Here is a 13,366-nt window from a genome sequence, read left to right as displayed (position 1 = left end):
GAGGCCTAGGTAGTTCTCTTAATCATGCTATTACAAGTTCATGGGGAATGCTACAGAACAAATTTGTTTCCACTAAGTCCTATTTAATATAAAGACAAACATATTCTCAAACAGAAATGCTAATGGCTACATTTTTTAATACAACCAACTACCCACACATAATCTCATGAGAGACAACTGTCTTAATTTTGTTCAGAATACCAACAGCTATTATTAAAAATAGATTAAATGGCCTATAGAAATATATGAATGTGCTTTAAGTGACTTTCATTATGGCAGGGAAAAAGAATTTCTACACTGGAAAAATTAACAGTAATACAGACTAAGACAACAAATGTATAATCCTTACTTACGGTCAGATACATAGCTGCATAGACACTGAGCGCTGCTTCTTTGGATGGAAAGGTTTTCCGTGCTCTCATGATGAGATCTGGGTTGCCAGTACAGGCCTCTTCCCCACTGATGAACTGTGTATACTGTTGACATCCAAGTGCTGTATAATTGGGCTTACACAGGGCAAGGAAATGTGGGGCCAGATTTCCTGTGACTACTTGTCCAGCATTTACAAAGATATCTGTAGCAAACAGTCCAAATGTATAAATTCCTGGGGAAGAAAACAAATAATTTTAACTTCTTGCTTTATGTGTGTGTGTGTGTGTGTGTGTGTGTGTGTGTGAATTTCAGTTTATAATAAACCAAAATGGAAATATCTTAGAAACTATAAATATTCCGTACGTATACATAGTTCCTTTCATTTCATTCCTCTCCAGTTCTTTCCTTGGCTTTCTGGAGTGGTGAAAGTGGTAATTGCGCTACTACTACATGGTTTTTGTGCATGGCAGGTTTATAAGACATAAGATAAAATAAGAACATGTATTCTCAGACTCTGGGTAATGCAATTGTTTCATGGAGTCATGTGGTCCTTGAGAGGGTATAGTCTATCATGTTCTACTAATGTCAGCAATTTTATTTTTTCCCCTATTTTTGAATTTTTTTTTAATCGCACTAACATAAAGCAAAGCAGTTGTCTCTCTTTGATTATGCTCTTACTCCCATTGAGACTGATGTTAACGCTGCTGGAGGTGCCAATTAGCAGTAAATCCAGCGCCATCGGTTTTCATTTAAATATGGAAAATCTTAAGTAAAGCAGAATGCTTTCAGAGCAGTCTCTACATTGCCTTCAAAAACACATTTTGTTAAAGTCACAGAACAGCTAGTAATTTATTTCTACCTTATCTTTTATGGATTGGCTTTCAACTGATCCAATGTGGGCTATTTAGTAAATAAGGCAATCAAAATTATAGGCTATTAATTATTTTTACAGTTTTAAAATTTATTTACTTTGGTTATCTGAAGGTATAGAACTAAGTGTGTAGATATTTTTTCCTCCTTTGCTAAGGAACTTCCCAATTTACTTGAATACTAAAAACATTTTCTAAATTCAAAGTCATTGGTCATTATTGTTAAAACTTATTTTTCTATTATACAGGCAAAACAATTTTTGGCATTAATTTAAATTAAACTTACAGCTACAATCTTTAAGGATGTGGTACCAATGAAAAGAAATTCATCCTTTTATAATTTTGGGAATAAAATCCAACAGGACCTTTTAAAACTATCCCAAATTAATACTTCTAAAAGTATTGATTTATTAAAATGTCATATACTTATGTTATAATAATTAGATGTTTTTCTTTTTAGTCATATATTTCTGGATTGTTTGTTTCCCAAGCCTTTTAATCATTATTAGCTGTTGTATAGTATATCACCATAAAAGTTGTACTAGATCAAATAATTTTCCAGTATTAGATGGATAGCTGTTCTTTGAAATTTTTAAAATATTATATAAGATTACAAAAGGTTTACATACAAAAACCCCCACAGAGCAAAACTCTATGTATATACAAATGGAAATGAAACAAAGATATTAGTTCTCTCTTCATCTAAAAATTCTAAAAGAAAACAATAAGAAGCCCTTTTTTTAACATCTCACCAGCCTTCTATGAATCATACAAAGTAAAGGTTATCAAAATCAGAAATTTGAGAGAGGCAGAGAAATTAAAGAGAACCGAGCTCAACAAAACTTCTCCTTCCAAAATCTCATGGCCAAGCATGGGAACCTAAATTACAAGTCTTCATTTGTACACATTTGAAATCTAGGCTGTTTGGTGCAATGGGTTTTCCTGTTGGTAACAGAAATATTTGATAAGAATGTGGAAATGTCTCTTGACACTCTAAAGTTCCCAAATATGTTTTCGAATTAAAATGTCAGCGCACCAGGCCCAAGGCTAATACTGTAGTTGACTATGAAGACAATTATTAAAGTGAGATCCTTTGAGTGTACCTACTCCACTGACCTAAAGAATAAAGTCACTACACAGAATGATGTACTATTATACAGAGAGGCTTTGCTTACATGCTTCCACTTTATTATAGGTAGAAACATCCAAATCATAAGGGAACAAGAAACAAATAAGGCTTTCGTATTTTATAAAATCACATAATAAGAAGCATGCAGAGACTTAAAAGCATACTGTAAGCCAAATATTCTTTAGAAATATGTGTGCAAATGCAGAAAAATATTTTACTTAAATAGGCACAATGTAATTTGCTTAACAGTATTTAGGAAAGCAGCGATTTCTTTAAATACTTTTAATTCTGAGATATTGTTGTATATTGCTTTTTTTTTAAATTAAATGACTTATACAAAAAGAAATTAGTCAAGAACATAGTATTGATACATGTGAAGAAAATAACTTTTAGGGTTTCATATAAAAGTTGTCCCTTTAACGGGATAAATGAGGGCTTTGGAGATACAAAACTTGATGTCAGTAAAAATAACAGTCTCGGATATGAAGGCCTTTCATCTTCAGAGAGATCCAAAAGCCTGATGACATTTGGCTAGTCTTTAATGGGTTTATAGATAGATTAGGTGATCTATGCATAATATCTTCAAAGTCTTCATCTTGATCCCTTCAATATGAGAACTATGTTGAAGAGTTCCCTTCAGTATGAGAACTATGTTAAAGAGTTACATTACCTTCCGTGCATCTCTTAATACTAATAAAAAATTATCTTAAATGGCATTTAGTAGATACAGATATACTTATTTTTATCTGACAAATCCAGGAAACAATTATTTATATTACATTGTATTGTGTCAGTTAAAAAAAAAATGTGTCTAGGCTAAGTTCCTACTGAATTAAAATGATTTTCAATAATTCATACATGTATATATTTATTATTGCTAGTATTTCAGATTAAAAGTTAAATTATTAGTGAATCTTGTCCTCTACTAAAATCCTCAATACGTTTTTGTTTATATAAAAATCAACCTAGAAGTAGCACATGGAGTGCTACATTTCTTCTATTTGCCAAGTTATTTTTCCATCCTTTGTGATGTTCAACAACCCACCTGGATTATCACCACCCTCCCACTAAGTACGGTCCAAAGATTTTCATAAACACAGTAATCATGTAATTTTTGGTTCTTAAAGAATATTAAACATCCAAAGGTGGTGTTCTTTTTGCCTTAAAGGAATGTGGAAATGACACCCTAAAGTGGGATCTTGCTATTTTACAGAGAAAGTAGTATGCAATGTTTATTTTAAAAATTTTTCGTTTATTTTTTATTTCAGTAGATGTTAGGGGAACAGGTGGTGTTTGGTTACATGAGTAAGTTCATTAGTGGTGATGTCTGGGATTTTGATACAACCATCACCCAAGCAGTGTGTAATGTTTACTTTTAAAAGCAAATTAAAACATTTCAAAGAAAAAAAAACAATATTTGCAAACAGTTAAAATGTGAGTCATTTTAAGGGTTAGCTTATACACAGACACTGTTTCAGAAATATTAAAAATAATTTAATGAACACATACCAAGAAATCGGACAGTTCGGCGCACCAGCGGGTTTATATAGCAACAGTCTCCAGTTAAAATAGTTTTTTCCTGGTTTTCAAAATCCCTTGTGGCTAGTTGTAGGCAAAAGACAGCAGTTTCTCCAACTATTATCTTGAAAGAAAATAAAAGATTAAGGAATATTAGAATTTAACCAGTATAAATGTAAAATATTTTTATTTTAAAAAGGTAAAATGGAACTCTTTTGAATGGTAATAATCTCAATGTAAAATGGAGCCATAATCGATTTCCTAGATCCTTTGATTACAGCCTTGTCCCTATGTGTGTAAACCACATTTTTCTCATATTGAAAAATTATGAACAAAAATAGACATTTTTTGTTTTCTAAAAGTTTTAATTAAAAAAATAAAACATACAAAAGATATGTAAGGAAGTACTCATTTATTTTTGGTGTGTAATTAAGCTCCATGTTTTATTTTTTTTAATTACTGTCTTATTTAAATTTAACTCTGCTACAGAATTCACAACAGATTCTCCATGCAAATATTTTTTTAAAGCGTCAGATATACACATACTAATTTAAAATCATATTAATACTTTTATAAATGAGAAAAAATAAATCTGCACACGATTGACCTTGAGAGCCTCCTGTTCTGACACATTACTAGGACTTGTCATAATTAATATACTACTTATACTTTAGTATAAATGTTATTTTGATCTCCATTAAAACCATACAAAACTACGAATAGCATCCTACCCCTTTTACAAGTAAAGAAACACCAAGACTTAGAACACAAGTGAGTTGCCCAAGTGCTGGCAACGGGAACAAAGTTCTGTTACAGATGCTTTGCTCTACTCTGCTGATTAATTAAAGGACCTGGCTATCTTACATTGGTATTTGTACCATTGGTTGTGATTTTTATACATGGTCCTCAAAATCACCCAGTAAGGTATTACAGCAAGTATTATTATTCCATTTTACAAAAGAGGAAATGGAGATTTAGGGAGGTTAAATAATGTGTTCCTTTTAAGGCCAGTCAGAAGCCAAGCAGAAATTTCTGACTCTATTTAATACTATGAACAACAGCACGAGAAATAAGATTAAGAGAAAAAGAAACTGGAGCTAACAGTGTGTCTACTAATTTGTCATTGTGAAGTTTGCTTTTATTATGTCTTGTCAAGCTTAATTAACAGGTCATACAGGGAGTCCCTGACATTCCCTGGGGAAATGCTTTTGGGGTCTCTATGAAAAGTAATATCTATGATTACAAGATATTCAAAATAGAAAGAGTGAGGTAGAGAAGGAGGTTACAGAAGAGTAGGTGTTTGACCTACTTTTACCCCAGTGTGAACAGAAGATTATGAGACATCTCTTCGTTTTCATCCTTCTTTCTACCCCCTTTTCCTCTTTTCTTACTATACTTCTTTTTCCCAGTAGCCCAGGGTTCAATGTTAAATCAGAAGACGTTGAGTGGAATTAATTAAGAGAGACTAGTTCTTGCCTATTTAGTGAGACTGGATAGAGTTGGATGAGATAAGAACTTCCAACTTCCTCCTGAATTTTAACTCTGGCATTGGTGAAGTAGAGCGGATGTGTGATGAAACAGTTCATCCAGCCAAAGGATGCATAAGAATTGTTTTTCATGAGTATCTGGAGAATCTGACAAGTAGATGAACTGTGTGTTTGATACTTTATCTCTCTTTCCGAATAACTTTTTTCTCATGTCCTACCTCCTCTTCATTGCACCTTGAAAGAAATTACCATGATGATGTTTTCTGGGTTTTCAGATTCAACTTCTTCTGGGTCTGTTTTACCACAGAATGTTCCAAACTCTAACAATGCATCATCCATTCCACTTCATGAGCTGACCGGCTGTGCACATGATGGCTGTCCTCTCAGCTTCCTATTCTCCACTGCAGCTTCCACTGGGTCTCCATCCCCAGGCTGGCCCCACTCCATGGTACACTGAACCCCAACTCAGGCTAACATGCTAAACTCCCTAGAATGTAGTAGATATCCAATCATTCTTATTTAATGCATAAAGGCATCACATTTTCAAGAAACTCTCAGCTTCAATAGATCAGAATGTCCTAGTCTGCTATTAACCTTTTGCCTGACTTCTAATAACCAACTCTGGCTTGTTCCTATGATGAAGGATCTATCCTGTACCTAGTTCCTAAAACCGGAGCCTGTATATGAAGTCCTTGACTTGATAATTCTTTTTAGTTACCAGAGTCTTAACAGACCAAGAACTGCCTTGTTGGGGCCACCTTTCCTGGGGCTCTCTTCCCAGTAGCTTTCTAATGCTGACCTCTTGCTTGCCTGGGTCTCAGCACATTTCACATTGCTGAATTTCCGATTTGTGTCCTGGGCATTTCTGTCAGAACAGTTTCTCAGTCACTGTCAGTTGGCTGCTACTACAAGAAACACACTTGAACTATGTTAACCAAAATAGTAAGTTTATTCTAGAGTTAGTTTCCTCAGAATTGAAGGGCAGGGAGCTTGGGGATTAGGCCCATGAATGGAAAGTCCTCAGGAGTCCAGGCAACAACTGACGCCATTTCATTCTCCCTCTTTCCCTGGAGTCACACTGTCTGTCATCTCAGTTTCTCTGTGTATGCCTTTCTGCCAGCCAGTGTTCCTGATTCTGAGCATACATGATTTCCCCAATTGTCTTCAAGAAGCTTATCTTGAATTTGTCAGCTCAGTTCAAGGAAACAGTTCAACTGATAAGATTTTCCAAACCTCAATTCCAAATTCCCAGGAGGTTTAGGTTGAGATAAGGCATCTCCCCCAGTCCAATGAGCCAAGGTTAAGAAGGTATGTCATGTACATGAAAATGTCACTGTGGATAGAGAAGGCAGTTCTCAAACACAGAGTTGCTGTGCTCAGATGCCGATGTCAAACGCCTATCCATCACATCTTGCTGGACTCCCTTCAGCCAATTCTGGTCTAGACTAGCTCTTTCCGGCCTGTTCTCTGGATACTGCATTCTGTCCACCTACTTGGACTTCATCTCCAAGGACCTACTTGGACTTCTGCTTTCCTCCAAGGGTATGTCTAATTCACATCCCCTAGTTCTCTTTCCCCCAGAGCTCACTGTGATATCCATGGAACCCCTCATCAAAACCATATTCTCTCTTAACTTCCCCCATCCAACTTCCTGAGTTAAAACTCCAATTGTTTACTGTTCTCAGATAATAATAATAATTATTATTATTATTTTAGATGAAGTCTCACTCTGTCACCCAGGCTGGAGTGCAGTGGCGCAATCTTGGCTCACTGCAACCTCCTCCTTCCAGGTTCAAGCAATTCTCCTGTCTCAGCCTCAGGTGGGACTATAGGCACATGCCACCACACCAAGTTAATTTTTGTATTTTTAGTACAGATTGCGTTTCACCATGTTGGCCAGGCTAGTCTCGAATTCCTGACCTCAGGTGATCCACCCACGTCAGCCTCCCGACGTGCTGAGATTACAGGCATGAGCCACTGCGCCCAGCCTGCTCTCAGATAAATTCAAATAATGAAAATAAAATAATCCTAATTATGATGAATGTATTTATGTAAATGCCTTCTGAGTTAAGGGCACAGTGCTAGACACTAATGTTTGAAGAAAGGTTTATAATCTAATGGGGTAGACACAAGCAAATTGATTAATAATGGTACAAAGTTGCACAGGCTGAGCTTTGTTTGACTGGTTTGGACAATACATGCTAGGAGAATGCTTAGGAAGAAGTGTCACTGTGTCACTGAGGGAATCTGTGGTGGCAATGACACATGTCACTCAAATCTCCCACTGCAGAGATGTTTACAGACAGATGGCCCCGGCTGCTGCTCCTCTGGATCCAGTACTGTATCCATGCTGAGGCCACACTTCTACAGGCTCCTCCTAGCTAATGACTAAGCATGGTGGGGGTACTAAGGTGAGCCTAATCTTCTGAAACATGGGATACCTCCAACTGGCAATTTTGGTTTAAAGATTCTCCATGAGCCTGACCAAATCCTTCTTAGAGTCATGCTTCCTATACAATCCCACTACCCCAACGAGACTACCTAACCTAGTCTGAAGTGTTTCCCACCCAGTCTTCCTTCTTTTTCCCTATCGCGCACGGAGCGGGGCAGACTTCCATCACAGTCTGAAGGCTCTCTTTGCTGTCTCTGGCTTATCCCTCAACTTCTGCTTTTCACAGATTTTTTTTCTAACAACTCTTGTACTTCTAATCTCACTTGATAATTGCTTCTAGGAGAATATAAACATACACAGCATCAAAGATAGACAGGGTGTGATCCTTATTACACTTAGAGCTTGTTATTAGATAAATGTAGAGAATTCAAAAACAACTCCAACTAGAAAGTATTTGGAGAGGAGGAGATAACCTTTCTCCTATTAGCTCTCAGCTTGACCTCAACAGAGGCTAAAGTAGATTGAGTTTGCCTTGAAGGCAGAGGCACAGCAGGTAGCATTTGGTAAATGTTAACCACTGTCATAACTGTTGAAAAAATTATTGGCAACAAGAGCATCATTAACAATAGCAATGTCTAATTAGTATACAGTCTAATATATATGTAGTTGTATGCAGTTTATATTTCTATTAATAATTGATATTCATATCTATTCTTTCTTCCTAAGCTTAGCATACTACTAGGCACGAAGTAGGGAATTTTCATTTTCTACTGTCCTATATATCCACCCTTATGATTAATTTAATACCAGGTCATATTGACTCTAATGCATACATTTCTCTTTTTCCTCTTGAATTTAATCAGAGACTCTGGTTAGTGAGTTACAGACCTAAGTTCTATATTATCTGGTATTTTATTTTGGCTCTCTTTTCCTGACAGAAGCTCTCCCGAGTGGACTTCATTCCTCCTAAGACTTCACCAACCTCTGCTCCACTAAGGAATCCCAGATCTTCATATTTCCCCTAAACCCCAGATGCAGGTCTCCATCCACCTATTAAACAGCAACATCTCAACATGCTTATATCTACCTACTGGAAGGCCACACAGCCTTTACACCCAAAATAAAATCCATGTGTTCCTCCTAATCGTCCATGTCACCATCTCAATTAATCCATTCAATTTCTACTTGGACTCAAGCTAAAACTCTCATACATTTACGTATCATGCTGATACCTCCAGTTCCCTCATTTGTCTCTTTTCATCAATTGCTTTTATTTATATTATTTTTAATTGACACAAAATTATATACATTTATAGTGTGCAACATAATGTTGTGAAATATGTATACATCATGTAATGGTTAAATCAAGCTTATTTAACATATGCATTACCTCACATAATTAGCATTTTTGTGGTGAAAACACTTAGAATCTACTCTGTTAACAATTTTTAAGTTTACAGCACATTCTTACTAACTACAGTCACCATGTTGTACAAGAGATCTTATTCCTTCTAACTGAATCTTCATCAATTGCTAAATCCTGTTGATTATATATCTTAACTCTATTTCAAATAAGACCACTTTTATCACTACCTCCATTTTAAAATCTAGTCCCTCTTCACTTTTTTCCTGCATTAAAGGATACTCAGAACTTGCATTTGTGCTTCCATTTTCTCTGCTCTTCAAACTGTTACTGTCAGATTGGTCTATTGAAAGCAAATTTTGTATAATCCAAATTTTCCTTTCTTTTTCTGGAAACAGGGTCTCCCTCTGTCACCTAGGCTGGAGTGTAGTGGTGCAATTACAGCTCACTGCAACCTTGAATTTCTGGACTCAAGCCATCGTCCCACCTCAGCCTCCTGGGTAGCTAAGACTAACTACTAGAGGTGTGTGCCACTACGACCAATTAATTTCTTTGATTTTTTTATTTTTAGTTTTTGTAGAGATGGGGTCTTGCTATGTTGCTGGTCTTGATCCTGGCCTGAAGTGACCCTCCCAAAGCACTGGGATTACAGGCATGAGCCACCACACCCAGCCCCACATTTTCTATTTACAATTTTCAGTGTGTCCTCATAGCTTGTGGATTAACTAAAATTTCATAAGAGATCATTTATTGCTGAGCCTAAACCTATCTTTTACAGTTTCAGCAATTCCTACATAGTCTTCAGACACTCTGTGCTCTAGTCACAGCTAAGCATTTTCATTCTCCAACATATCCAGTATTTCCATACATCCAGGTTTTTATGCTTGGTCCATGGCTTAGTATATCTTGGTAGGCAGTGCATGGTTCTGTGCTTGAGACATGATTTAAATATTGCCTATTCTATTGCAACTTTATTTTATTCCTGGTGCAGTTCATCCTTCCCTTCTCTGTGTTCCAATGGCACGTTGTACATTTATTATGATAATTTCCATATGCTTTTATAAGTATCGGTAACATCTGTGTCTTCCACTCAGTTGAGAGCTTCTCTGAGGTAAGGATTGTATAACATTTATCTTTAAACTTCTACTATTATAGCACAGTGACTGACAATAAATGTGAATACTGTATGAATGAATAAAATGCAATTCAATCTTCCCATCTCATAGATAAGGGAACCTACAGAGAGAGAGAGAGGTTGAACATGCCTGAGTCACATGGTAACTGGCACAGCCAGAGTCTGAATCCAAGTTCAGAGTTTTAGTTTGACTATAGCCTCTGGCTGGGAACTTGTGAGCCTCTCCTCCAGCTTTTCCAAGTTAAGATAGGTCAGTCTCTGCTGCCCACTTACAGGTCACACACTGGAGTCCTACCACATTCCTAGCATCTTTACAGTTTCAAAAGGTAGGAGATGGGGCATAAAGCACCTCAAAAGGACTTCTAGACTCCTCTGGTGTCCAGGTATAAGAGAGTTGAGTATAGAAAAAAATATTTTCCTGATCCTATTAACGTACAAGCCAGTCTTCCAACAAACACCAAAAACATTTACATCGTCCTTTCTAACCCCGTTGTAATTTTTTGAGACACTCTTTTCACTGAAATGTCTTCATGTCTTCCTTGTGTATCCTTGGCTCTTAAGCGCCATTGAGGATCTGGTGTTTTGGTTTTCTCACCTTTATCAAGAAGGGGTTCTTTTTTTTTTTTTTTTTTTTTTTTTTTTTTTTTTTGAGACCGAGCCTTGCTCTGTCGCCCAGGCTGGAGTGCAGTGGCCGGATCTCAGCTCACTGCAAGCTCCGCCTCCCAGGTTTACGCCATTCTCCTGCCTCAGCCTCCCGAGTAGCTGGGACTACAGGCGCCCGCCACCTCGCCCAGCTAGTTTTTTGTATTTTTTAGTAGAGACGGGGTTTCACCGGGTTAGCCAGGCTGGTCTCGATCTCCTGACCTCGTGATCCGCCCATCTCGGCCTCCCAAAGTGCTGGGATTACAGGCTTGAGCCACCGCGCCCGGCCAAGAAGGGGTTCTTAATTCTGGAATCATGGGCTACCATTTTCACTAGATTCCCAAAGCAGCCCTGGGGCAAAGAGCATAACTGGTTTGCTTTCCCCACTGGGAGTGGGAAATATGAGGTTTCAAGATCACAGAAGCCAGAGATAGAGATGCTAAAAGCTTTGTCACTTCATAGTTTTCTTTGATAAAACTTCCTTTCTTCTGTGAACTAACCAATGAAAGCTGTTTCTAGACAGAGTTGAGAGGATGGACGGTATTAACTGAGATCGACTGAGAAGCAGCATGGCCCCTCCTCCCTCCCACAGGCACCAACTGTCTATAGAGCAGGAGAAAGAAGCAGAACCTTGGGAAGGACACCTGTGGTCCCGGTGGGAAGGATCAACTGGCCTCCCATGGATCAGCCTTTCTCGGAGGTGATCCTTCCCCACCTCAGCAAAAACTCTCCATTGCCTGGGACATGAAAGAAAAAGGAGCAGAAAAAGGACTCTGCTGGTAGACAGAGGGCAGGCGGGCACAGTAAGTGCAGAGCTGTCAACCCTCACCCTGTTTCTCTTACATCTGACTTCCAACTCCCCTCATCTGGGCCCACTAAACTCAACCATCCCTACTCCTCCTCTGCCAAGAGAGGCAAAGCACCTGCCTGTTCCCAGTTGTACAAGAAGCCCTCAAACAACTTCCAGGGAAGATGAGTAACTGTTCGTAGTCCTTATCAATCTGACATGGAATGTGATGAGATGCCCACCAAGGGCTCAGAAACTAATACTGAAGAGCTTTCACTGCTTTATTTATTTTGGAAGCAGGCTCTTGTTATGTTGCCCAGGCTGGAGTGCCATGGTGCAATCATGCCTCACTGCAGCCTCGACCTCCTGGACTCGAATAATCCTCCCGCCTCAGCCTTCCAAGTAGATGAGACTACAGGCATGTGCAACCACGCCCAGCTAATTTTTGATTTTTTTTTTTTTTTTTTTTTGGGTAGAGATAGGATTTCATTACGTTGCCCAGGCTGGTCTTGAATTCTTGGGCTTATGCGATCCGCCCACCTCAGCCTCCCAAAGTGCTGGGATTACAGAACCAGCGCACCTAGCCTCACTACTTTATGCATTCAGAGCTGGGTCTGAGCAATCTGTGGTGTTTCTTAGTCAATTTATATGTATATATATATTTGGTAGAGATAGGGTTTCATTACGTTGCCCAGGCTGGTCTTGAATTCTTGGGCTTATGCGATCCGCCCACCTCAGCCTCCCAAAGTGCTGGGATTACAGGCATGAACCACCGCACCTGGCCTCACTACTTTATGCATTCAGAGCTGGGTCTGAGCAATCTGTGGTGTTTCTTAGTCACAGTCCCATCCTTATTGTAATCTGACAGTCCACCTGATTGGGAGGAAGAGTTCTGCTCCTGTACCCCAACCTGATAGAAGCCCTGCACCTCACTGACAGACCATCTCAAACTTGAGTATCACATTCCTTATTACACTCCATCTCCTTGCTGGACATTACATTATGCTTTATTAATCTCAGTGTTGAACATTATGAAGCTCCTGGAATCTTGCCCTGCCTAACAAGCTGGATCTACACACTATCTGTTCTCAACTAAGTCTCCATCCTGTCTTTGAGGACAGGTCTGGTATCTAGCCTTGTTTTTTCCTTTTTTTCTTTTTTATCAATTAGCTTCTTTGGTAATGAGTAAAAAGTCCCATTCTGCTGATGAATAGCAACCTACAAGAATGCAGGTGTGAATCATAAATGTCTCCAGGATGCACACATCACTTTGTTCTCATACCTTAACCTTTGTTATGCATAGGCCAACTTCGTTATCTACAGTCCTTGATGACAAAATACTGAAGTTTTACTAGGAAGGGAAAAATCGCTGTAGATTTTCATCAAATGTCAAACTCCAAATAGCTCTATGTTTTCATTTGTAAGTACACAATTAGAAATTCCTTTCCCCTCTAACTGGTGGTGACTCAAAGATATTCACGCATCGATTTGAAATTGGTACAAGAAAGCCATTTCAGATGTAGTGCAGCAAAACAGAAGTTATGTAATCAGTGTGATAGTATTTGGCATGCGTTTCACATCCTTCAGAGAGGTGTGAAATAATATCCAAAAAGCAAAATTAATCCACAGAAGTACAGCTATGGGACACACCTAAACTTTAAACTCTGAATGT

At 38.1% G+C, this 13,366-nt stretch overlaps 1 protein-coding gene across 9 annotated transcripts in view; it reads right to left on the bottom strand.

Moving 5' to 3' along the window:
* The window catches only part of PLPPR5 (phospholipid phosphatase related 5), a 116,872-nt gene that overhangs the window by 65,289 nt on the left and 38,217 nt on the right, over nucleotides 1–13,366 (bottom strand). For all 9 annotated transcript variants that reach the window (XR_010588601.2, XM_045366805.3, XM_005542623.5 and 6 more), the window contains exons 2-3: nucleotides 3,880–4,012; nucleotides 354–604 (exon numbers count right to left, since the gene is read on the bottom strand). Coding sequence is in view for 8 of the 9 variants with exons in the window: in XM_045366805.3 (XP_045222740.1) it covers nucleotides 354–604; nucleotides 3,880–4,012 (384 nt within the window). In the remaining variant the exon portion in view is untranslated. The remainder of the gene's footprint in view (nucleotides 1–353; nucleotides 605–3,879; nucleotides 4,013–13,366) is intronic.

This window comes from Macaca fascicularis, chromosome 1 (assembly GCF_037993035.2).
Source record: "Macaca fascicularis isolate 582-1 chromosome 1, T2T-MFA8v1.1".
Taxonomy (NCBI): domain Eukaryota; kingdom Metazoa; phylum Chordata; class Mammalia; order Primates; family Cercopithecidae; genus Macaca; species Macaca fascicularis.
This window is presented reverse-complemented; position numbering and strand designations above follow the sequence as displayed.